We start from the raw sequence: 27,470 nt of genomic DNA on the forward strand, positions 1-27,470 counted from the left end.
TTGGTTTGGAAAATTTGGTCAAGTCGCGGTTCCACTTTCGATCGGAGAGACCGCCGTCGATACCGACACTGACTGACACTGACACAGCAGCTGAGCCTGCTGCTGTGGTCTGGTGGCGCTCGCGTGTCCTAAAATCCAAATCATCGACAATTTCCAATAAGCTTTGGTGGGCTGGGCAATCAACTTCTCAATTAGCTCATCTGTTGAAAGCTTGCTCTCGATTGAACGCCGCGCTGTCGGGAGATCCCGGACGAAAGCGAATAGAAAGCCCCGCATGGGGCATCGCGATGATGTAACACAATTCAGGTTCAGTATGCAAACAAACTGTTTGGGTTGGATCGGAGGAATCGATCGTGTCTGATGTTGGACTCCAGATTGATGGCCTGGAGCAGTGTTTAGGAAGCCGCGTAAGTTCATCGACCTTCGTTCGCGCAAAAAGTATTGCAGTTCATTGAACGATGGTGTTGTTTATGTTGTTTCATCATGAGGTTTTTGGCACAGACTGCGGAAACTCCTAAAATGGATCAATTTCAAGAGACCCTAATTACACACGACTGGTGGTCTTCATGGGGAAGATGAACTGTAAAAGGGGGTATTTTTAATAATGCACATATGGTGGTTAGTGGGGGTGTGTATTGCTTGGATATAGCAATAAATTGAAATTTGAAACCCAGCTGTATTTGGTATTTATATTATTTAAATACAGTATTCTGCCTTATGAAATTTTTAAATACCATTGTATAAATACCTTGAAGCTTTTCGAAATTACTCCATTTTACAGTAAATTCACGAACATAAGAATCATGTCCATGATCAATTGTTGTTGTTATTGGCTCGTCACTTTTCGGGACAGACTAAAAAGGCGAAGGAATCCCATTAGCAACTACTGCGAGTACTGGTCAGAAAACATAAACTATTAGTATAAGTATCAGACCACCTTTTCGAGACGATTGTAAGTGATAGCCAATTGAACTAGCACCTACCACCGTTGGCGACCACTTCACATGGAACCTCTGCAGACTAGGTACATAGGGTATGTGTGCCATCAGTAATCTCTCGCTCTCATTTTCATCCTATTCGAAAACAAGCGATTACGGCACCGATTGATTCCATTTTTTTTGTTTTCATGGATGCTCACTTCTAACAAAAAATACAAAAATAAGAAACAAAACAAACAGCGCTTCAATCCTTCGTTTTTAGTAGGATGAAAATGGGAGCCATATGCTTAATAAGGGAATCAATACCCTATATATTTTGATAGGTACACCACCGCAAGTCCCACCAGATAGAAATTTGCAGTTGCCAATATGTGGTTAATGTACCGCCGCTTGATTGAACAATGATTGGCAATCTGCGGAGAACACGAGGAAGAAAGTCCCAATATGGACTGGACGTTGGACCACCCGCTGAACGATTTTGTATCTTTTGGAGCGGTCCCAGATCAGACTCGTGTGGGCGTGCGGTTGGAGGTGTATTGTTCGATTTGAAAAGGTTGTGGATTGACTGATTGCTGTCGGTAAACAATGATTTGACGAAAATTGTTGCATAATCATTTGAATCAAAGTGAAATAAATCTTTCATCAAGTGGTCAAAATCGACAACAATACTGTTTTCTTCATGTACGGTACGTTTCATCGTCGCGTTCGTCAGGGTGTTTTGATTTATTCCCTGTCATTTACATACGTAAATATGACTTTCCGTTATTCTGTCAGTGAAAATCAGTGTGAAAGTTTTTTTTAGCCAACAATGTGAAGTCCAGCATTCAACTAGCTCTGGGGCAATGATTCCCTTTCCTAACTGACTGCAAGGACGTATCCAAAGTCGAGAAGATCGAAAAGAGATGTTGTTTTACCTACTATTGCTTCAACATTATCCCCGCAGCACTTGTTTTGACTTTCACTAGATGGGTACAAAACGTACTAACTTTGCCTCTTTTCTTTCTTTACAGGTACGTACATCATCCCCAACTCTACAAAATAACATATATGAACAGACAAAAAGTAATGTAAGTGATATGAACATAAGTAACATGATCCTTGATTCCAATCTGTATGAATTGTTAACCCTCGAGCGATCGCGCTGTTGTATTTTGTACAACACGTTGAAAAAATCTCGCTCTTTCTACTCTGCATTTGCGTGGTGCAGACGCAGGTAGTCAACCGCGCGAGTTACGGAAGGTTAACAGTGTTTCATCCCTTTTGGAAAACCTTTTTGGTTGTCGACCTCGTTGTTCTATCCAGTATTGTCATGGTAAAATCAGAGCTGGCTACTCAAGGTTTCCAAATTTAAGCACTCCTATTCTGACTGCCCTCATGGAAGTGCGTTCAATATTGCGCCTAATTATGAATTATTCCTGGGGAACGCCTCCATGAAAACCATGAAATTGTTTTCACCTTTTTGCCTTTCTCATACACCAAAGTGAACTGAAAGGCTATATTTCGAAGGCTCAGAAGGTCAAATCGCGTGTACCAATCAACTCAGATGATGTCTGTATGAGTGTATGTATGTGTGTATGTATGTATGGCTGTGCGCAAAATAAGTTCACTCCCTTTTAAGGTGCTTTCCATTGGCCGATTTTTCAAATTTTAGCACGAAGCGAACTGCAATTTTACCGCATTGTTTGCTATTGAAAATGGTCCGGATCAGTCAAGGCGTTTCGGATTTACGGCCATTTCAGTGATCTGTACCAGCACCGGTAGTACTGGCCGTAAATTAAACTGGACCAATTGCCATCATGCGACGCATCAAATTCCGGCAATTTTTGTAACCTTTAGCATGGTTGACGAATTTTGTGTGAAAATCAACACTGGAGACCAGTAATTCCACGATGTCGGCCCAAAATTCAAGATGGTGGCTCAAAATTTAAGATGGCAGTTGTTTAATGGAGTTTTGAGCTCTTAAACCATGTAATATGGATGTATTTGGTATGGGGAAGATGTCCGGAGTTCAAAAAATGCCGACTAGAATATCCAAGATGTCGGCTAAAAATCCAAGATGGCTGCTCAAAATTCAAGATGGCGGCTGTTTAATGGAGGTTTAGGCTCTAAAATTATGAAATATGATTATGATTGATATGCAGAAGATGTTTGAAGTTCAGAAAAGACGACCAGAGTATTCAAGACGGCGATCTAAAATCTAAGAAGGTGTCCTATAATTCAAGATGGCGGCTGTTCAATGGTGTTTTAGGCCAATAAATAATCTGGTATTAGGAAGAAGTCTAGAGTACAAAAATGGCAACAAGAATTTCCAAGATAGCGGACTTAAGATCAAAACGGCGGCTCGAAATTCAAGATTGCGGCTTTTTTACGAGTTTAAGGCTCAAACATCAAGAGTCAGATAAACGATATGATTTCTGGTGCCATGAAATGGATTTTTGTTAAACGTACGAAAGCGCAATATTCATGAATATCTCAATTGAGTTTTGTTGAAATGGATTTTCGAGGACATGAGAATGGAGCCATCATCGCTAGGTGATTTTTTTTTACTAAATTTATCTAATTATCCTGGAAGGGGAATACTTTTTAGGAATTCCTTTTATGAGTTCAGTAAGAATTCCTTTTAAGATTACGCTGAGAATTGAGGGACCCAGATGCAAAGGGGTGTAAGAGATCATTTTGTCGATTTTGATCTTAGCATATCAAAAAAAAATCAGATTTCAACCTTTTAGGAACTTTTTTGATATTTTTTTTATGATTAAAAAATATACAACAAATCGGGGAAAATTGGGTTAATTTTGAAACTTCATACATTTTGTATGGTATGAACAATTGGTGAAAATCTTCAAACCTCATTTACTCTAAAGTGGGTTTTTGTCACTTACACTCCTATGCTTCTAACCTCTTCAATTATTTTAGAATGCATAAGTACATATTATTATTCATAATTTTCGCCTCGATAATATCCAGGGACACCGCTATTAATTCCTTTAGGAGCTCTGTCAGGGTGTATCAAACATTTTATACAATTATTATAGGAAGAGATTCTTGCAGGATTTCCCAGCATTATTGCAGGGAGAATTGTTTCAAAAATAACTCCAGGTATCGATTCAGAATCCATTCTTACCCATGTATTTCTTTGAAAATTCCTCCAGAAATGCTTTGAGGAGTTCCTCCAAAAATATACCTTGGATGTTCTTTAGGTGTATCTGAAGAAATTTCTAAAAAAATCATTCTGAAACTAGTCTACAAGTTTCTCAAAAAGAATTCTTCATGTTCTTCTTCTGTATGGCTCGACGTTCTCACTGGAACTTGGGCCTGCCTCTCTCCAACTTAGTGTTCTTTGAGCACTTCCACAGTTATTAATTGGAGGGCTTTCTTTGCCAGCCATTGCATAAATTTGTATATTGTGAGGCAAGCACAATGATACACTATGCCCAGGGAGTCGAGAAAATTTTCCCGACCGGAACGGGAATCGAACCCGCCGTCTCCGGATTGGCGATCCATAGCCTTAACCACTAGGCTAACTGGAGACCATGTGGTTCCTTCAATGATTCTTCAGAAAATTACTTCAAGGATTGTTACAAAAGTTCTTTAATGTATTTCTTAAAAAATTTTTGAGGGTATTCCTCCCGAAATATTCTTATAATTTCCATACAATGTTTTTTTTTTCGGGAATTCTCCCGGAGTTTTTCTAGGAATTTCTAAAGCAATTCTTCTAGTAATTTCTCCATAGATTTCTTCAAACAATGCAATTTTTGGAGAAAGTTTTTGTAGATATTAGAGATTTTTTTAGTAGTTCCTGAAGACAGTGTCCGTGTCTTTTATAATCAGAGATTCTCGCAGTAAATTCTTAAAAAAAAACACACATTCAAGTCGTTCAAGGGGTTCTTCAGAAGTTCCTCCATGTATTTCTCCAGCAGGGATTGCTTAAGATTTATTCAGAACAATGATTCTCTTAGCAATACCTACAGAAATAAGAATGCATTACTTGGCATTTTTTTTTTAAATGGTCAAAACATTATTTTTTGAATAAGTACAGACGATTCTCCAGCTCTTCTTGAAATTCTTTCGAAAATACCTTCAACAGTTGTTTTTTTTTTGCAAAATTTTTTTCAGTGGTTCTTTGAAGAATTCCTTCAGGATTTCTTTTTTGTTTCTGCTGGTTTTCTTCAGAAATTTCTCCAGGTAGTAGTGAATATTTTTGTGTTCTAATCCTTTCAGAAATTATATTAGAAGGATCCACCAGAAGTATCACCACGAGATCAAAAAATCCTCAGAAATGTATAGAAGAATTTCTTTAGGAACTCCGCAAGTACCTTTTTCGAAATTTCTGTATACAGTTTATAAATTATATCTACAGAAATTCATCTACGGATATATTCAGGAATCACTTAGGGATCTCTTCAGAAATTTCTCAAGCTGTTTTTCCTTGGAATTACCCTTCCTTTTGCGGCGCGTAGAGAACAGTTCGCTGACGTAGTGTACGGTTTGGGTCATATGACCCTAATGCATAAGGAGGGTTAAGAAGGTATCCTAAGAAGTTTTTACATCTCTCTTGATTTTTCACAGGTATTTTCTCAGGGATTTATCCAGAGCTAACTTCATTTTTTTTTTTAAAGATTTTTTTGTATAATAATCCCTATAAAAAATCAAGAACTATTTCTGAGAATCTCCTAATGTATAGTTTTAATGAATTCTTTCAGGCATTCTTTCAAGTATTGTCTACTTGAAGTAAAACTGGAGAAATATCGGTTGTTATTGGATTCGGACGCGCTTTTTTCTTGGCTTTTGCTTTTGCGTGATTACCGTTGAATTCAAAACTCCAAAATCGCTAGTTGTTTGTGAAAGAACGATTTGTGTAACGCTTAAGCTCATTAACCGTTAACATAATCAATTCGATCGATATTTTGCTCAGAAAACCGTAATTATAATTACCGCCATGGACTGTAAGAAGTGTGGTCTACATGTCACAACGAGAAAGCAACCATACATTGTGTGCAATGGATTGTGTAGCCGAACGTATCACGCTAGTTGTGTTGGGCTAGACAAAGAACAGCTTGCTGCAGTATCCCCGCCGCATAGAAACAGCTCTTGGATGTGCGACGAATGTATGGACGAGTTTATCAAGTGGAGAGCGGATCGAACGAACACAGCCCGGGTAGAGGTGAATGGCAAACCAAAAACAAAAGAATAACAAATTTTATTGTCATAATTTATTTTGTCATTCATGAGTTCTTCATGAAGAGCTTAAAACAACATGTGAATAGCATAATATGATATCATATCAAAATATTCCATTCGCTTGTCATTTAAAAATCTGGAAGAATAACTACTGAATGTCTTATTTTGCTATCATAACAAATTTTGCAATTGGTGAGATATTGTTGATCTTTTGCGAGTTTGATGAACTCGCAGTTTTGGAACTTATCAAGAACAACATAATGACAAAATTTGAATTTTGGTTATTCTAATGATAAATTTTGATATTTGTTTGCAATTACTTTCCATCCAAAAAACTTATAAGTTTTCGTTATGTTGTTGGAATAAACAACTGAATATACCCTTCTTTTGGATGACAAGGGAATAACTAATTTTGATATTGTTCTATTTTCAATAACTCAATAATGGTATATTTTGCAATTCTCTATCTTAATTTTTTTGTTCTTGGTTTGCCATTGTAATGTCAAAAATTGACATTCTTTAGTTATTTTATCGAACAATGTCAGTTATTATTTTTGCCCTTTTGTCACTTATTTCAAACAAACCAATGACAAATGTTACCATTCAGTTATTCTTTTTGAATGGTAAAACTTGCAATTGTCTTGTAATTCTTTTCTGCCCGGGAGCCAGTACGATCGTTTCCGAAGCGAAATCTGTATTGCAACTCGATGTCGAAGAATTGAAACGAAAAGTCGACTCAATCATGTCAACCCTAGCGAACAGTTCGTCGAGTACCGTGGAACGACCTCGAGAACGACATTCGACTCCATGCTCATCAATTCATCTCGAAAGTGGCTCCAGCATGGGCACCGGTGGGACGGTGCTACACAATGGTTCATCATTGACAACTGAGTATTCGTTTCACTCATCCGACCAAAAAGACACTGATGAAGACTTTGCATTGCTTTTGACTAATATTGATGGGAGGGCTACGGAAGAACAAGTTCAGCGAATGGTTTCTCGTTGCCTAGATATAAGAGAAAATGAATGTAAAAATGTAAGAAAGCTTGTATCGCGTTGGATTGATAGTAGTTGCTTGGACTACGTGTCTTTTAAAGTTATTCTAGACCGTAAATGGAAATCTCTAGCATTAAAATCGTCTACATGGCCAGAACATATAAAGTATCGTGAATTTGTGAGAAAACGTTGTACGTGGAAACCAGAGGATTTGTAGTTTAGCAGTTAGCATCGAGTTTTGTTGTATTTTTGATTGCTTGTCACTGTTAATGTTTTGATTCCGTTTGATGTTGATTTGTATTGTGAGATGTTTTCTTTTAGAGAGAGATCGATTTTTAATGTGGATTGTTGCGTTTATTTATTATGTTGTAGTTGATATTTTTTTAAGTTGTGTTAGTATTAATCATTCAATTAGACTGTAAAAGTCCGTTGAATTAATCATGAAATAAATAAATATTCTTGCAGGAACACTTGGTAGAATCCCAGAGGATATTTCTGACGAAACCTCCGGAGCAATTTCTAAAATAAATCTGTTAAGCAATTTTTGAACAAAACTCTGATGAACTTCTTGAAAAAATTCTGTGAAAATTTCTGAAGAAGTCTCTGGAAGATTTTCATTGAAAGAATTAATGAATGAATCCTGGAGAAATAAACGAATTTCAAAAGTCAACCCTGTTGACATTTTAGAAGTATCCCATGGATGTTTTTCCAAAACAGATTAAAAAAATATTTCTTGTAAATTCTATAAGGAAAATTTTGAGAAAGCGCTGGAGAAGTTTCCATGGAAGTATTTCAGAAGCAACCTCTGAAGGAGCCGCAGCCGGATTGTTTTGCCTCTGCTGGCGCGACCACGCTGGCCATGAGTTTCCGCTTTTGCAGCCGGAACGAGTCCTTGGACGAATTTATTTATGTCGTGAAGAATTTGCGAAGAAATCTACGGGGAAATTCCTGAAGGTAACCCTATAATTTCTTATGAAAACGTTGAAAGAACTTCTGGAGAAGACTGTGGAAAATTCTCTAAATAAATTCTTGAGAAATTCCAAAATTTAGATTTGTACGAATTTCTGAAAGAATCTATGATGGACGCTGTTCTAGTGGAATTCTTGGATAAATTTCAGGAGGATCCTCTACTCTAGAGGAAATTTCTGAAAGAGGATCCTCCTGAAATTTATCCAAGAATTCCACTAGAACAGCGTCCATCATAGATTCTTTCAGAAATCCGTACAAATCTAAATTTTAGAATTTCTCAAGAATTTAAACGGATTTTGTTTTTGTAAGGAATCGATGGAAGATGCATTGAAAGAACTTCCAAAAGGAATCTGTGTAAGACTTTCTGAAAGGAATCCCTGGAGAAATTTCTAAAGAATCCCATGGACGGATTTGAGGAGGAATCCAAGCCAGGCTTTTTAATCATCTTTTTTTTTCTTCTTCGTGGCTATAAGTCCCCATTGGGACTTGGCCTGCCCCGCTTCAACTAAGTGTTCTTTGAGCACTTCCACAGTTATTAATTGAAGGGCTTTCTTTGCCTGGCTTTATGATGGAGCTCCTAAATTAATTTTAGGAATGCTCTCTAAAAAACTTTGGAGGAAATTTTAAAGGAACTATGGATTTACTAAATGAAACCCTTGAAGAGATCTTAAAAGAATGCTTAGAGAAATCCCCGAATGTTAAAAATAGCAATACAATAACAATACGATGTAACGTTCTCAGCCATATGTACTATGAATTGTAAATGAGGTTTTTACAATGAATTGTATAGGTTGTTAAATATCGTAACAATACCAAAAAAAAAACATTTTTTTCTACGCAAATATTTTTGCAAAACCATACGTTTTATTGTTGAATTGTTGCAAATACTGATACGCGGGGTCAAATTTACCGTATATTGTATGTTATATATGTGGTTTCAAACAATAAATTGTACAGTAAATATGATATTTTGAACTGTTATTACATTAATGGCTATACATTAAATTTCATAGATTGGGAATACTTCTCTTCAGTTATGTTGAATTGTTTTACATTTCATAAACCGTCAAGACAACCGTGCAAAGCTTCTTTCAATGTCGCTCCTGTTAATGGCTTCTGTGGCATAACAACAAGCCTTAAAATACAGTGAAATAGAGCTATCTTTAAGCGCTCGGACGAACGGCTATTAAGTGCAACAAATGGGAATTCACCAAACGGATTGGATTACCCTTTAAATATAGGATCACCCAGGGACCGCCAACTTCAATGTCTTGTAATGTCTGATTGCATTAACAGTATAGGCTTAAACTCCGAAGCCCTTCCAGTCACAGAACTGGGATTTGGCAAACTAAGTATTATTTGTGGCAACACTTTAAGCGGCATGATGGAACTTTGTCGAGCACGCTAAGTATTATTAGACCAATAATATAGTTGCATGAAGTGGGCGATGAGCTACTTAAGTAACATTACAGTGTACTTAACCGTTATTGCTACATTTGAGGTACCCGTTCGACCAAAGCATGGAATACATAACTAATGTTGACGTCTAATTATATAGTTATCTCCGAGGTTAACTGATGAGAAACTCGATGATGACAAACTCGACTCAAATATAAGCTATGTATTTCAGGCTTAAAGAGCGAACCCGAAGACCCTAGAAGGCCTTTAAGTGTCCATTTTATATGCTAAAGACAGCTCTACGTCAAAAATAAATTTCTTCAATCGCTGATATGTAAAACGATTGGGGTCATAGATGGGAAGGGAGGAGGCGCAAATATGTTAATTCGAATTGAAAAAGGGATATAGTTCTTTGATTCACGATAATTTGACCCATGTGTTTTTCCGAACATTGACCAACATTGGTATTCCTCTCATCACACTCTACATTCCCATTCCACCTTAACTCTTGGAGCATCTTAAGATGTTGTCTTAAGGCCAGCTGGTTGTCGTTGACCGGCGTAAAGCACTGTGTTTTGGCACCTGGTTTGTCAGTTATCAGAAGATTTTATGCAATTAAGTTTAATTTTCAACTTAATTTAACTTTTTCTCTTGATTTTTGTGCACTGCAAATATAAGCAAAACAACGCTTGGAAAAAAATCTTAAATTGATAACAAAACTAAAAATGCACGGGAAAAATCCCAGAAATTTGAACCATGCTCGTGAGAACGTGAAAAAAAAACAGTACAATATATTGTTACATGAAAAACGGATGTAAATGTATCGTAGGTACAATACGCAAAGATTGTATCGAAGCATTGCATTACGATACATTGTGTTTTAGATGATACATTGTATGGTGCACGCCCATGAAGTAACCGACATCTACTTACCTAGTTCTCCCCACATTTTTGTGCTACATTTTTGATCAATCCAGTGTTGCACGTATCAGCCTAAATAATTACGCCGGAAAACCGTGCATGACATTATCAGACAAAGCTCACTTCCTTTCGCGGAATCGTATGCTGCTGCTTTAGAATCAATGAACGGATAGCGAGTCTGCAAGTTATACTCCAGAAATTTGTCCAGGCTCATCTGCAGGTTAAACATTTGATCTATCGTTGATTGACTCCCCGTAGCCATGAACCGAGGGAACAATTTTCATGAAATCCGCATAATCTGTCAGCCGTGTGGATTACATGGACATTATGTATTGCCATAAACATTAAATGTTTTGGGTCATCTTTCTTCTGGATTAAATGTGTGAATTTATTTTGTTCTCTGTTGATTCACATAAAACTTAAATCTTCATAGCTCATTACGCATAATCTTTTATGATATTGCGAAATTTATCCCGAGATAAATATTAGAGTGGGTCATCGTTTATATGGAAAAGTGAAAAATTCAATGGTATCCCATCAGATCAAAGCTTTTTTGATACCATTTCAGGACCCAAATAAGTGTGCAAAATTTGAGCAGGATCGGTTATGTCTACGTTTTGCGCATCGCGATTGAATTTGTATGGGGTTTTACATGGGAAAACACACTTTTTTGCATTTCTCTCATAACAAGCTCGATTTTTTTCTAAAACCGTGTAACCGTTAAAGTGAAAACATACGCTAGGGTGTCCTGAAAAACTTTGTCGAAGACCGCGAAATGATCTGATGCTTATGAAAAAAGTTATGGCGTTGGCATTGCTTGGTGAAACATCATGATTTTGTTGCTATTGTTATTCCTTTACATGTTAAAACATAAACACATTCTTGCGGTTCGTTGGTCATAACTATTTTCCCAAGCATCGGATCGCTTTGCGGTCTTGTTGTTCAGAACATCCTAGGCTATCAATTTACAGTATCGGTTAAAAAGTTTCAGACAAACTTTTTCAACTTACGGCTAAAATGCAAAAAAGTATGTTTTCCCATACAAAATCCCATACAAATTTCAATTGCAATGCGCAAAGTGTAGACGCAACCAATCGTGCTCAAATTTTGCACAGATACTCAGGACCCGAAACGGAACCAAAAAAGCTTTGATCTGAGAAAACGGTTCCGATGACCCACACTAATAAATATAATGTTGATAACCCCAATTTTCGCAAAAACAACACCAGTGAATCAGAACAACCGTTGGCGACCCGTTAATCACTGACCTCGTTTAGTTTCTCCAATGAATGCAACCTTGCTAGCTAGCTATTGCGATCTAAACCAGACAAGCCTCCAAGCAGTGCAGTCAGTGGTCGGCCGCCAGAAGATCGCCTAGGCTCTAACTAGTTTGCTTAGCATTTTTCTCAGAGCTGAATCGCACTGGGGTGCAGAAAAGCTCTGGACCACAGGGAAAGACTAATTAAAATAGTTTTGTTTGCGTGTCAAGAACTTGCTGCTGCACTCGTGCGCCAAAACCCAGCAACAATCTGGGGTACGTGTGAGATGCCACCGAATTGATCTGCTCTGTCGGGATTTGCGCAATTAGTGTCGAATGTACGAATATTCCTGTGTTTATTGATATTCGTCCAAATTTTCACGGGGTGCACAGGGAGTAGTGGTCCCTCCCAATCAGAAGAAGGTCATCCCGACAAATGATTCCAATTAACCGCAGAAATCGCCGCAGACATGGCGTGCCACCCGCAAATGGGGTTCAACGAGCTGCAAGCAGCCGGCCTCTCGTTCGCTATTATAGTGCAGAATTAATTACAATTCGTCCAATTAGATGTAATCGGTGCCTCTCACTTTGGGTCGAAGCGCTGAAGCTGGGAGTCAAATTTTTGAAGCTCTGAAACTTGCGGGTTGAACCACGCTGTAATAATACTTCGTGTTGATAGGTACCCAACAACTACCCCAGACACAGGGGGTATACAAGTGAGTGGGAAAATTATCTTGATGAAAAGTTGGTGGCTGCGCTGCTGTTCAGTTTTGTTTTCGCGAGTACACAGTGTAAGCGAGGGCATGAAATGTTAAAACTTACGTGTTTATGCTTCGAGTGATCTCTTTCTGAGATTTACATTTGGAGCACTTTTACGGTGGCCTCTTTTGATTGGAGGGAATGTAAGGTCAGGTAAATGGAGCCTTGATGAAAGGGAGTTTGGTATGATTAATAAATACCATACATTATTACGGTGGCTGGTAATGCGAATCAGGATCAGGTTTGGATCTAAGTATACGAGTATTTGAGATTCATTTAGTGAACCATTTGGATGAAGAATTTATGATAATTCTGTATTTGAAAACTAAATTATTTGCCAACTTATACTAAAAACATTGATGGGACAAATTGTCCAGATCTGCAACGGAACAAAAAAGAAGGACTTTATCGGTAGACAACGACAAGAAGATGACAAAGGGAAGGGGGGCGACGACAGACAAGGGCGAACAACAAAACCAAATGGCGGACAACGAAAGCAAGGGACGTTCTACATCAAACTCTGACATCAACACGTTTCAAAAATTGATAATAGAGATTCATGTATTCCAAATCAAGGTCTGCCAACACTTCTCTAACGGGTTTCTGTTGTTTTCCTCGGACCCGGAGAATTTCATGCAGCTCAGATCTGACCTCACGATATTCATTGCATCCCCGTAAGACATGTTCGATATCCTGGTAAGCCACGCCACAGACACAGAGATTGCTTTCAGAGAGCCCAATACGAAAGGTATGTATGTGCGTTTAACAAGCAGTGGTTGGACATCAACCAACACATTAAAGGAATAAAATCGCAGCCTAAATTCAACTCTTTGAACCATGGCTTTTTCGACACCTGTGGGATGATATAGTACAACCATCTACCCATCCCTCCATCTCTCCATTTGTGTTGCCAGCTGATCAAGGTCTCCTGACGGGCCAATGCAACAAAACTGTTGAAGACTATTTGACGCTCGTAAACATCGCATTCGCTAGCACTCACCTAGGCCAGAGAGTCCGCTTTCTTATTGCAAAGAATCGAGCAATGTGACGGGACCCAAACTATTGTGATGGTGTATGAGCGTTTGAACAAAACACTCAAGACTTGGCATATTCCATTCAGGAAGTACGCTGAGTGCTACATCAGTTTCATTGACCGAAGAGAGAGCTTTAAGGAAGATAAGGAGATTTTTTTTGGGAGATGAGCGGATTTTTTTTTATTATCGTACAAATTGGTTCTCAGAATTTAAGGATTTTTTTTTCACACGTTAAGTTTATATATATGAACAAAAACTAAATTGAAAAAAAAAATCAGGGTCGTCTTATTTTCCGGAAAACTCCAGTGGAAAACAAACACCACCCACATTGAAAAATCATTACTCAAGAACGATGCATCGCAGACAATTTTTTTTTTTGTGAAATCATAAGCAAATTTTCTCAGCAATTAAAAAATACAAAATAAAAATGGTTTTCCATTTTCTTTTGCTATTTATTCGATTTCTTCTTCGGAGATTTCTTTGTTAACACCTTTGGTGTCCAACACTTTTTGTGGATATTTTTATAACATATCGTTTGAAAAACTCTTCAGAAATTCCTCACGAATATTCTTTGTAAATTTTCAAAGAAGCATTTTCGGCAATTCCCGAAGATATTTCCGAAAAACTTTCTGATGAATTCTCATAGGAATTGCTGGACAAATTTCCAAATGCCTGAAAGGTTTGCATAGGTGATTTCAAGGGAATTTGTAGGATTATTTCCAAAGGAAGTATTAAAAATGTTATGGGAGCTTTTTAAATCAATTGGCCAAATCCAATCCTACAATTAATAGTCGAAAAATGTTCCAGAGCAGATGCCGAAGAAATTTCCAAATAAATTTACACAAGTTTTGACAATTGAAAGAGCATGGGTAAAAATATATGAGATATGATCCATCCCATGTACTGCAAACTAACGGCTCATATCTTATTTGATAGGTCTCAGCGTATTTGCGGTGAAAATTCTATTAACCGGGAGAAAAATGTTATAACAAGAACCTTTTTGGGATTTTCTATGTTATATTTAGTGATCTTAAGAATTTTCTTCAAAGTTTACTAGAGATTATTCTAGAAATTCATTTAGGAACTTTTTTATAAAACCTTCCCTAGATTCCTTCTGATAATGATCCAAGGATTCCATTATACAATCATCCAGGAATTTCTTTCAGACAGGCTTCTATCGATTTTTTCTGGAAACGCATTAGAATATCTTACATAGATCGATTCAGTTTTTTTTTTAGAACCTGCTTCGGATTTTTCGTGAGGTGATCTTCCATAAATTCCTCTAGAAAAGCTTCCGTGGGTTTTCTTAAAAACTCCTCCCCATAGGTTTTTTTTTCAGAAATCCGTACCGAAATTATTCCTTCACATACATTTTTGGCGACCCTTCTTTCGCATATTCCCTAAGAAGTTTCTTCAATGAATGCTTCCAGGGGTTTGGTAAAAAACATTGGAAATTTTCCCTGTAATTCCTTCACAAATTTCTTCAGGGATTTCTTTAGAAATTCTTTCATAGATTCTTTATTCAGTATTCCTCAGAAAATATTTCAGATGTTCTTAAATAGATTCGTTCAGAAATTGCTCTAAGGATTCTATCGAAAACATCCTTATGAATCTGACAAGAAATTCATTCAGATATTCATCCAGAACATCCTACAGGAGTTCTTCCTGAGATTCTTGCATTACACCAGATTATTTTTTAGCACGGCTTGTATTTTCGATACAACTCAGTCAATATTAAACCTATTGACTTGATTTTTCGTACACGAATAGTACTTTCCGTGACTCCCTGTGTAGGCCCGTGCACAGAAAAGGCGACAAGGGAGGGGTTTTTTCTAATTTTGGCAAAGGGCGGAGGGGCGCCTAGTATATGGAACATCGGAAATGGGATGGGTTCCACCCCAAAAACCCCTCCCTTGTGCACGGGCTTGTCCCTGTGTACACAGTTTCATGTAAATTGATCAAAAAATGACTGAATTTTAGCAAAAACACGACCCGTGCAAAAAAAAGAATAGGGTGTGTTACTTTTAGTGGTTCAAGAAGACACTCTTGTGGTCAGTGGTTCCAAAAGAAGTTCATACAGAGTTTCTGACAGGTTTTACTCCAGACATTCCCCATTGAAATTAATCTGGCACTTCCTAAGGATAACTCCCACCCCAGTCAACCAATTTGCACGTATGTTGAAGTTTATGTTCATGTTATACGTACTTTTATGCGGTAAGGTTACATCGCATAAGATGCCGTGAAAGTGTCTTATGCGTACAAAAGTGGAAGCGCTATACGTGCGTTGATGGAAAATTTATAACGCTATATGACTTGAAGAGATATCTTATGCGATGCACGGTGTGCACTATTGCGACGTAATAATATTCGAGAAAAACAAAACAATTCTTGTCACATCAGTATCGAACTAATATCTTTTGGATTATCGAGCCACACTTCACACTTAACACCAAACACTACTTATGAAACACACTGGCTTATTGTTATGACATTCTAACTCACCTCAGTGTTTGTTGGATTTCACTTGGTTTCTCTGCGTTGTGTGTGTTCGGCAAGCTATCTGCAGCTCAAAATGACGAAGCGTGATATCCCGCACAGTTATCACTACCTTTCACTTGCTAGCACAACTCATTGTTATTTATCAGGTCAGGTCAACAAAACAAAAAAGATGACTTTGTAACTTGTTATGTAATGATGACTGCTCAGTTTCTGATAGCTTTATGACACTTAAGAGCACCTCTTGCATTGTTATCACATATCACATCGCGATATGCCAACGTTAACGATTCTAGTTTATGCGAGTTTGTATGCATATTTTAACGAATTTATTTTTTTTATGCGATTTACTTTGTACACCAATGCGAGGTAAACTGACATAATAAGAAAAGCCCAAACGAAATCGTATAATCATCGTAGTACGCAATTATGCGAATTCAATTGACACTTTGCGAGTTCGCTCGAACGCTTTTGCGAATGAACAAAGTTCATCGCAATAAAACATCAGAATATCGTCTAATACGATGTAGTCATACATGATAAAAGTTAATTTGCACTCTTATATGATTTTACCAGATACATCGCAAAAAGTTAAAAAAAATAACATCATATGCAATGTAAATTGTCCCTCAGCCGTACATACATGCGCTAGTGACTTTAAATAATGCTTTATACGAAGTACAGCGTGCATCCTTATGCGATTTCTGGTTGTCTGGGATATCTTCTCTACGGTTTAAGAAATTTATTCAAAAACATTTCCTAGGAATTTCTAAAAATAATCCTTTAAAGACATTTCAAAAGGTTTTGCTCTGGATCTTTGCAGACGCTTATCTATGCGTTTCTCAAGATATTGCAACAGGATTTTTTTTCAAAAGTTCGTCCAAAGGTTTCTTCAGCAATGCTTTCAGAAAATCCTCAATGAATTCTATTATAGGATTTTTTTAGGAATTTCCCTACATATGTCTCATTATATTTTACAGGAATTTCCCAAGAAGTGTCTTCATGTATTTTTCCAGGAAGCTCTTAAAAATCCTCTTGGGATTCCTCCAAGAATTTTATTGAGATTTCTTCGAATATTCCCCATATTTGAAACTACATCCTAAGATTTCTTCAGGGATTCTACTTAAGGTTTCTTTAGAAATTACTTCAGAGTTTATTTTTAGGAGTTCCTGCTGCTTTGGAGACTTCTTCAGAATGTTTGGAATTTCTTCAGAAATTTCAGCAAGCGGTTTCTTCTAAACATCTTCCATGGGATTTTTCAAAAAATGTTGAAAATGTTTCTCAACAAATTCTACAGGGATTGCTTCGAAAATTCTCCAAGAATTCTCTGATAAATTCCTCTAGTGATTCCTGCAGAAATTTGTACAATAGTTTGTTCAGAAATTGCTATTTCGGTTCCATCTCCTGAGATGTCCTTAGAGATACTTGCAGACTTTCTTCAGATATTCCTCCTGAGATTTTTTTTCTGAAATTATTCCAGAAATTGCACAAAAAATACTGAAGAATTCTTTAATGAATATCCGATCGAGGTGTTAGAGGATTGTCTCAGGAAATCTTAACAAAAAAAACTCCTGCAGATACCTTCAGAAAATCCTAGAAGATATTCTCGGATATTTTTTTTTTTTTTTGGGAAACTCCTGGACACAAATTCCTGAAGCTAAATAGCTGAGAAATCTGAGGTTAACTCTTGGAAAATTCCTAGACAATTGCCTAACAAAATTCCTAGAAGAATGCCCTAAGGAAACACCCTAGGATACTCCCTAAATTCTCAGAAAAAAACAACGAGAGACTCATGAGAGAGTCATGGAGTACCTCTGCAAGCAATTCCGTGAAAAAAACTTCTTGGGAAATATCTGGAGGGATTCCTGTTAAAACCAGTAGAGGAATTTATGGAATTCTCAGAACAATTTCAAATACAATTTCTGAAGGGGTTTGTACACAACATTTTTCTATCTACTACCTGGCGAGATTTCGGAGGAAGCTCTACAGAAACAAAAAAAACTTGAAGAATTCTTTAGAGAATCATTGAACAAATAAAAAAAATAATATAAAATAAAAGAACAAAAAATAAATAAACAAATTTTATGGAGCGGACCCCGAGCAGAGGAGAATATCAAAATAATAACAACGGAATCACAAAACCTGTTTTTATATCTTGGTTTGTTATTATTAACTTATTGAGGTATTACCGTTGCATAACATGTTTTGTTGGACAATCTCATTTTGTTATGATCGTGGTATTGATATATTTTCTTTGAATTATATTTTAAAAACATGTTTTGTTGTAGCACAAGTTCAGTTATTATTGTGTTATAGAGAGTGTACATATATTTGATCATTAATAGCACAGCAACAACAAGCTTTGCAATCAAAACTACACCATTCGAGGTTAACGTTGGCCAGCATTCCGTGAGAAATTGATCAGAAAATGTTATTTTCTCATTAGTTCCTCTTCCTCTTGTTTTTGACATTACATTCAAACTGTGACAGAGCCAATTCATCAGCCCTTTTGTTTCATAAGCTATACTGATAAGTATACTTGTTTTCTAGTTTCAGTTGGGTACGAGTACATAGAGTGTTAGACATTTAATGTATTGGATCAGCTGGTGTGATTCCAGGATGAACTACACATTTTGACAAAAATGACAAAAAAGAAGTCTGTCACCACGAAAAAATAAAGATAAAACTTGATTTGTAGGCCACTTTGATTTTTAAATATAACTAATTTTGTTTTCTGATTGTTATCATAACTTATTTATTACAAAATTTGTTATTGAAATATTTTGCAATTTCGCTATTATTAAGTTGTTATTGTAACTAACAAAACGTGTTATTTAACTGGTCTTCCAGGAAGATTTTTTTGTTATGATTTTTGTTATTTTGCCACTTATGACAGACAAGTTTATAACATAATATGTTATGTTAATCAATGTTGGTAAAACCACACTCAAAGTACACTCCTGAATCGCAATCGTGAGCAAACTAGCGCGCGATTCTAAATCATTTTCTCACGCGCGAGATTTTCATGCAAAATCTCGCTCTCACGAGTCAAACGCCGAAATCTCGTTCGCTTGTAAAACGAATTCAAATCAATTTGAACGACATCCAATGTTGTCGTACGATAGGTTTGCTTTTATTCTATCATATAATCCTAAAAACTTCGATGTAAATAATAAGAACACCAAGAAATAACGCAATGAGTGAAATCGCGAGTCAATTCATGCATGATTTTTTCGGCGGTGAGTTTGGCGAGTCAAGAATCGCGCGTGAAACAACTCAAGCATGAGATTTGAGAATTTGAGCTTTTACCAATACTGATGTTAATAATATGAAAATAACTCTTTCTGCTACTCAGTTATTTTTTCGAAATAACATATTTTATTATGCTGTTGTAATTCCCTTCTTCTCGGGACCTGGTGTAAAGGTTAAGGCAAAATATGAGTTCTTCCTTCGGCAAGAAAGTTGGGCGTGGGTCCCGAGATGAACTAGCATAGGGCCAAAAATCTCGTTGATTCAGATAAAAAAATGAAGAAATATGGTAGAACTGGAAGTATTTATAGATTCCAGAGTAATTCCTGCATTGATTGTAGAGAGAATCTTTGAAAAAAATCTGAAAGAATGCCTTGAGAAATACCTGAAGAAGCTTTAGACGGAACTTCTGAAGGAACTTCCACAAAAATCTCCTAAGAATTTTCTTAAAAAAAAATCCAGTTGAGTTTCCAAGAGAATCCTTGAATTAATGGAGTAACACCTGAAGAAACCTCTGGAGCAATAGAGTAATAATTTCTGAAAAAGTTTCCGAATTCCTGGAAGAAAACTCTAGAGTAATTTCCTAAAGAATCTCCGACGTCTTCAGTTATGGTGCTGGCTCTTCAGTCTTCTGTATCATACGTGATTTTGTAAAAAATATAGGTTTTGAGCATTTCCAAATTTTTCTATTCTATATTTTTGCATTATCAATATGAGGAATTCAACATCAGCATGTGTATGCAAATCGCTTTTCATTGGGTATTACTCTCAAAATCCTTAATTTTTAAAGTACTTGCTCAGAGTTTTAACCCTCTAATACTCAAATTTTTGATTTTGATCTAAACATCATTTTTCGTCATCTAAAATCGATTTAAACATGTTTTGGAAGATGATTCTTTTTAATTCTCGATTTCGTGAATTTCAGTTTTTGATTTTTCAAATTTTTTTTGAACATCCCCACACTTTTATATTTTTCCTGGAAGCCAATTTGGGGAACGGATTTTTTGAGATGAAAACATTTTGAGATTTTATGATTATTGTTGAATTATTATTATTTTGATTTTTTTTCACAGAAAATTTTATTTTCCGTGTAATTTTAAGGAAAATAATTTGAGAGTGTATTCGATTCCCTTAAACTATTAAACAAGGATAGAATGATTTGGGAAAAATTTAAAATATGTTAATTGTAGCGATTCAATACAAAATAAACAATGACTTCTAAAAGGTGACTAAAACATCAATTTTTCAATGATTTTTAAAAAATGTAAATACGCTTTAAAATACACCTAAAACCATTTTAAGATATACAGAACAGTCCTAAATATCAGCCAAAAATATAGAAAAATTGATTTGCCACGTATCAAAAATTACAAAAATGCTCAAACTATACCCCGTCTAAAGGCGGGATTGGGTATTAGAGGGTTAAAGTTCTCAAAAGTGCAACTTTAGTCCAATCGACATTTTAAACATGGTGCAATGGCTAGGACTGTGGCAAAGCCTGAAATGTCGTCAAATTGATGACATATCTTAATTTACCTAGCATTGAAGTATACAGCCTCGAAATCCTCGACCAGACCTCTTAAGGTTTGATGGGGTTGAGAGAGCAGTTGATTAAAGATCTTATCTCAAAGTTATTTGTGTTCCACTCTCCGCTCACTACTCAATCTAGGGAACGCAAGTAGCCTTCAAACTCACCTGGTAATTGGTTGAAAATTGCAAATCACGCAACTCATTTCCTTGGTACTGCCGATGTTGTTTGGTGACCTGAGGACATCTCCAAAGTACTTCACCCGGAAGTCCACATTTAAAATCGTATTATCAGTAACTTGCATGCATCATCTACCAATATTATAGTAGGTAACAGCTCGTCTACCACGCCACGCCACGCCGTAAGCCTAATCTTTTGTTGCTTCCTGAACCCAGCACCAACACTTCCTCATTTCACAAAGCCCATCACCGATCCACAGCGCCGCCGCGCGGAGTCAATAGTGTGTGATTTCCCACTAGACCCGTTGGCGTTGTTGATAGCTCTGGGGGTTACTACAGCTGGGCTCACTTGCTCGCACATCAACCGACGCGACGACCATCCAACAATCTCATCTTGGTGCTCGAATCTCTTCCTGGGCTCTGCCATCCACACCAGCGAGCGTGCCGTCGTCACCGACGACCCGACGCTCACTCCTGTGAGAAAACTTTTGGACCGGCGGCGGCGAAGTGGTGAGCAATCGAGCAAAACAAGCTTGCAAATACCTAATTGCAAACGTTTAGCCATTAGCCACAGATTTTGCGGCGACCAATAATGTTGTAGCAGGATCGTTGGCGATCGCTGTACATACAGCCCTCGGCTGACGCGACGGCAGGTTGTTGGCTTTGGCTTGGGAGCCCGAGCTGGCCCGGGCGCACTGATGTTTGACAGACTAAACAACCGTGAAACCCTTGCGGCCTCCCGGAGGGGTGATGAAGTGTCTGTCACAGCCAGCCACAGTGGATGGCTGTATGACGGTGCGACGGAGGTGGGAATTTTGTGTAAAATCTTAAATATGGCGAAAGGATTTGGAAAGGAAACATATGAATCTCAACAGTATTCTCTAGAAGGGTGTTTATTTCATACATACTTTTATTTGCACAATATCACAATTATGATATCACATAATCAATAACAGTACGCCACAATACTCGGATGGTGGCTCCCTTTTTTCATCCTCGGTCACGCCCAATGTTCTCCAGTTCACGCTCCGCCAAGTCCGCCCATCGCAGAGAGCGCATCCACGCCTTCTTGTGCCAACCGGATAAGTAGCGAACACAAACTTGGTAAGGTTGTTGTCCAACATTCTTGCAAAATGTACTGCCAACCATATCCTTCCAGCCTTTGCAGCCTTCTGTATGCTGGGCTCGTCGTAGAGTGTTTTTGACACATTCACCACCAGTCCGACCTTTATTGCTTCGCGTTCCAGGAGAATGAGTGTACAGTTCTAACAACGTTCCAAATATCTTGGCTTCTGGAAAAACTTTCGTGTTTCCTGGGAATGTCACAGCAGCTCCCGTTCTTCTTGCAGACGGTGCTTTTTCTCCCGAAATTGGCAGGTTTGCTGATTCAGCTCCTGCTTGTATCGTTCAATGTTCTGCCGGGTTTCTTGCTGCAGCATTACCGCCCGGGCTTCGTTCTTCTCGTTAAAAATTTCTGTACACTCCACGTAGATTCAATCGTTCCGTCAACTCCGTTTCATTCATTTAAAATTTCTGCACATGCTATTGCTCTCTGCTACATCGCTTATGGCCGCTTATTATGTATGTTCTAATGCAGTCTTCGATATTCAGCGAGTATGCTGAGGTGACATTCGGTTTCCTCAGTCACTCTAGGTTGTACCGTGGTGGCCGCCGGTACCATACTTAGTTGATGACGGAAGGCTTTGGTAGCAGCCTGACCATCGCCAGGTAATGATCGATATTTCGCGATTTTGTCTGCTGTAGCGATCTCCAGGTGTAACAATCAGGGGCGTTTGATTTCGTTTCAATGAGACACTTTCATGCAACATTTTAATGAGTCACTTTATCTGTTTGACACACTATTCAAGTCTTTCTTTTCGATTCGGAAAACGTTCTTTTTCATCGTAGCACTCGGTAGTCTCTCTTCGGGGTGACGTCGCTTGTGCTTCACTCGGCAGAGCAGTAGTGTCTCACTCTTGCGCGTTTGTCTCTCAATGGTTACAGGCGCCGGTTAATTGGATTTAAGCGGTCGAACTTGTGTTCCTTTTTCATTAAACATAATGATCATTCTATTGGCGTGCACCACTATTTGAAAAATTGTTTTAAATAGTGTTTTTAGCACATTGAAATTTTTCAATAACCCACAATTGAAACGAAAATCCAAAGTGTTTCACTTCAATTTTCAAATACACTTGTTTCAGTAGCAGTAATGAACGAGCGTGTTGCAGTGTGAGTTATGAAGCATCGCAGCAGTCCCGTCGCATGGGAAACGATTTGCTACAGCTTTCGTGCGTCATGTTTTCCTTTCGAAATTGCACGTCCCTGGTAACAATAAGGGAGATTTTGTTGGAGAGGGGAAACTGAGGAGACTTGATTCCTGGGGAGACTTGTTCCCCCTATGTTTTCTCGGAATCAAAATCACTTTTTTCTAGCATTTTTTTTTTCAAGAACTACTTTTGAACACCCAAGTAACACACTTGTCGCCGAAGAGTCACGGCGGCGCAGGTTTTTGTTGCACAGAAGTCACTGTGACTTACTTCTAACAAATAAACACTTACTTGCTAGAAGTAAGTCACAGTGACTTCTGCGCAACAAAAACCTGCGCCGCCGTGACTCTTCGGTGACAAGTGTGTTACTTGGGCAAAAGATTATATTTAAGCTACAACTGATTTCGTTTGTGCATTGCCATATTTTATAACGGTTGATGGTTGGTTTTCAGTCCTTCGGAAATCTCTTAGGCAATTCCGAAAAATCCTAATATTTTTGGAAAATTTAATCAAATCGTGTCAAAATTTGATAGCAAATCGTTTAAACAACATACTATAAAACATGTTTATTCAAAAAAGGTTGCTAAGTGTACTCAACAGTGACATAGGAAGACTTGATTCCTCGAGAATTATACACAGATTTTGTGTACGAAAAAATAAAATTCAATTCAGAAGCCTCTATTTGTTTGGAATTCTATCATATTCAATTATAAAATGCGTCAGATATTTATTATTTTTGTACACACCATGAAAAGGGGGATAAAATCCCCCATTTTCAATATACTGCAAATGTTTACAAATACAAGGATATATTACAATTTAAAATATACTATAGCCATCAAAAATACAAGAAAACTTGAACAGAAAATCAATTGGAAGCATCTGAAGTTATTTTCCCTTTAAATGAATCATGTGCTTAAAAGGGGATTAGGTGTAAACCAATTTTGGAAAAAACATCATAAGACATGCCTCCATAATAATGCAGTTTTGAAAACTTTAACAATAATTTAAAGTCTTTCTGTTGTGTATAAACTTACAATAGATCTTTACCTGCCATTTTGTGCAAAAATCGGATCTAGTTTTGTGTTTTCCTTAATGTTAGAGGTAAATTAAGGAAAAGGGATCAAGTCCACCCAGTCTCCCCTATGGTCACGCATCTTTGGAGGCAGAGAAATCGATGAGTTAGTTGTAGGCCGTTTTCACTCGACAGCTGGTGGACACTAAACTTTCCTTCCAGTCGTCGATCTGAATTCTTACTCCTTGTCCATCTGACTGTTTAGCTCTTCAATGATATCTTGATATCGTGGCTTGGGCAGCCGTTGTATTCGTGTTCAAGCTGAACGTAGAATGCTGTATGTCAATATTAGTGCTACCGGAGTGAGGGATATGCGTGTAGATTATGCTGAAGAACCGGGCCTCGATCCTCAATCTGCTCAATTATTCGTTAACCGGTCATCAACCGATCACGCGCCTCTGCATATCGCCCATCACGATGAAAGCTGTTCCCAGCTCGCGTGTTTTGCCACACCTAGTAAAATTACCCCTAAACACCATGGATCCTGTCCAACACACCTCCTGCAGCAGCTGCGGTGCCAAATCCGCAGTCCTTCAGTAGATCAGCGACTATGCGGGTGCTCTCGATGAGGTTGAGAGATCGGCAGTTGCACATATCGAGTTTCCAATCGCAAGTCTTGTTTTTTTGCTCGGTTCGTATTATTCTGTTGCTGATTTTCCGTTGCAATCCATTAGACGGCTAGTTAGGGAGGGGGGTTTCAGGGGTTTACATGGGTTTCATGAAACTAAAGGGGACGGCGTATTAGATTTCGGAGGTATTCCAGGAGGTTTCATGAGGAGTTTAAAATGTATTTCACAGGGCTTTTGTTTGTAGTTCCCTCTAGGAGGTTATTTAGTGTAATCCACATAACGGTCAAGGGAGAAAGAGGGATTATGGCCTAGCCTTATGGCCCATACACAATTTCTAGGATTTTCATACAAAAGCGTAACGGAGGGAGGAAAGGAGTTAAAAACTGTCAAATTAAACGATACGAAATAAACGGATGCTGCCTTTGCCTACTCCACGGTGTGTTGAAACAGGATTATTATCGCACTTTCATGAACCTAAAATATTTTTTCGTTATAAGTTAGCCTTAGCTGTATATATTAAGATTCTGGAGGTTAAAAAATCTTTCATCGGGGAAAATTAAAATAAATTCGATTTTAGTAGTTTACCACTTTTCCCATATGATATGGTATTACGCAAATCTGATGAACCTAAACTCCGCTAGAAAAAGTCCCCATTTCTATTCATAAATTTGAAACCATTTAGAGAGAAACGAATGTAAAAATCTTGACAACGAGTTTAAATTTGTTTGGCGTTCGTTTTATGTGTCCAGCCCACTACAGTCTGCCGAAAGTCATAAATCATAAGAGCCTACATTCCTTCCATTTGTCTGGCACATAGATATTTGTAATGGAGGTAAACAAATACTTCCCATTAGTGCGACTCATCATTTGAGGAAGCGCCATACACCTGTGACTCATACCATTTGCAGCACATACTCCTCATGTGCTAATTTGCCTGTAATGGTGGGTATTAGTTGCACATACTTTGCATGCCAAACCATGTAACGATGCACCTAAACGACGATCACACGGCCAGGAAAGATGCTTCGATTGGGATATCATTAAACAAATATGGTGACTTAATCACGCGTATTTTTTAACATTCATGTTAACTGTAAATTTACTTGTTTTGAGCTAGTTTAGCAGAAATACTTATAACTCTTCGAATATAATAAGAACTTTTATGTATATTGTGCTCTGATTTTGCAGGACTCGATGTTTTACTAACAAGTGACAATTCATCCTATGAATACTTTTGTTTGCATGTTGGCATAGGGTCGATTTTTTCACCCTAGCTTAAGCGTTAACCCAGGTTTAACTATATGGATAAGCTTGGTTTACCGGTTAATCCGAGGTGAAGAAATCAGCCCTTAGGGCCGGTTTCTTCACCTCGGCTTAACTCGTAAGCCAGGCTTACCCATATAGTTAAACCTGGCTTAACGCCTAAGCCAGGGTGAAGAAATCGGCCCTTAGAGAATAGCTTTTGATTACCCTTTCGGCACACGCCCTTGATACACGTACTTTAAAGTAAGCATACGTAATCACTTTTTTATTGTGAAATCAATCAATGTTTGATTGAAACAGTTTTAGATTTAATGATGATGAATCTGGGCATGTTAGCGGAATACATGTACGTAAACAGAATATCGGATTAAGTACGAGACACTGAAGATGACCTAATAGTTGAGGTTGAAATATCTATCAAAGAATGCAAAATCGTAGTGCAATTAAAAGGAACAGTCCTTAACTCTATTTTCTTTTTTACTTATTTTTAAATATGTCAATTGTTGTTTATGCTGAGAACAAATTTAACTAAATCTACAGACAAAATGAAAATTGAAAATGTCGAACAATATTAGGAAGACATCAATGTTCTGGGAATGTCAAAAAATAAAGATTGGCGCAATTTGAAGTTTCAATACAACTTATTGAGAACTTTTATTATTTATTTTATGCTTCATTTCGGAATCATTGGATAGATTTAGATTGCTAAATAGAATATGGATGGAAGGTATCGAGTGTACGGGTGACTTTTTAATTCGTTTTTATCACACTGTGCAAGGACAAGTGACATTTCTCCCCATACTGAATCTGTTGTCAAACTCACTTTGCAAAAATAAAGGGATTTTTCTTGAGAAAAAGAAACTTTATTTATGAAAGAAACTTTATTTTATGCAGTCATAACATTGAAACCATTAAAATGCATGAAGTATTTATCAAGACCAAAGAGTCTTATAAAATAAAACTACAGATAACCCAGACGAACATAGAAAAAAAAAACACTGCACGAGACTACACAGATCGAAAAAAGAGTGTAAAATTCTGTGACATATGATGCACATGATTGGAGCGTGGGATATCACAGAAGTTTACATGACATATCATGTAAAAGTCATAAAATGTCATGTAAACTTCCATTATATGTAATGTAATTCAGCATGACTCTGAGTGTTTACATGACATATAACACAAATTTACATGATATATCATGTAAACCATCATAACATTCAGTTTACATGACTAAAATGAAGTTTACATGACGTGTAAATCTCATTATTTTTATCTGTGTACCACTATTTAAATTCATCAGATTACTTGCAAATTGATATGTTTCCAATATATTTTAGGCTTATACTATAAGATGTCATTCACATTGACATACATTAAGCATGCG

General features: G+C 37.4%; 1 protein-coding gene across 3 annotated transcripts in view; it reads left to right on the forward strand.

Moving 5' to 3' along the window:
• LOC109430493 (uncharacterized) overlaps nucleotides 1–27,470 on the forward strand; it is a 376,017-nt gene that overhangs the window by 54,981 nt on the left and 293,566 nt on the right. The window contains exon 2 of one of the 3 annotated variants that reach the window (XM_062859818.1): nucleotides 1,949–2,034. The exons of the other annotated variants lie outside the window; for them this stretch is intronic. Within the exon in view, the coding sequence (XP_062715802.1) occupies nucleotides 1,949–2,009 (61 nt within the window). The 3' untranslated portion in view covers nucleotides 2,010–2,034. Of the gene's footprint in view, nucleotides 1–1,948; nucleotides 2,035–27,470 lie in introns of those variants that run through there. 3 annotated transcript variants of the gene reach the window in all.

The sequence above is a fragment of the Aedes albopictus genome, chromosome 3, assembly GCF_035046485.1.
Source record: "Aedes albopictus strain Foshan chromosome 3, AalbF5, whole genome shotgun sequence".
In the NCBI taxonomy this organism is placed as follows: Eukaryota; Metazoa; Arthropoda; class Insecta; order Diptera; family Culicidae; genus Aedes; species Aedes albopictus.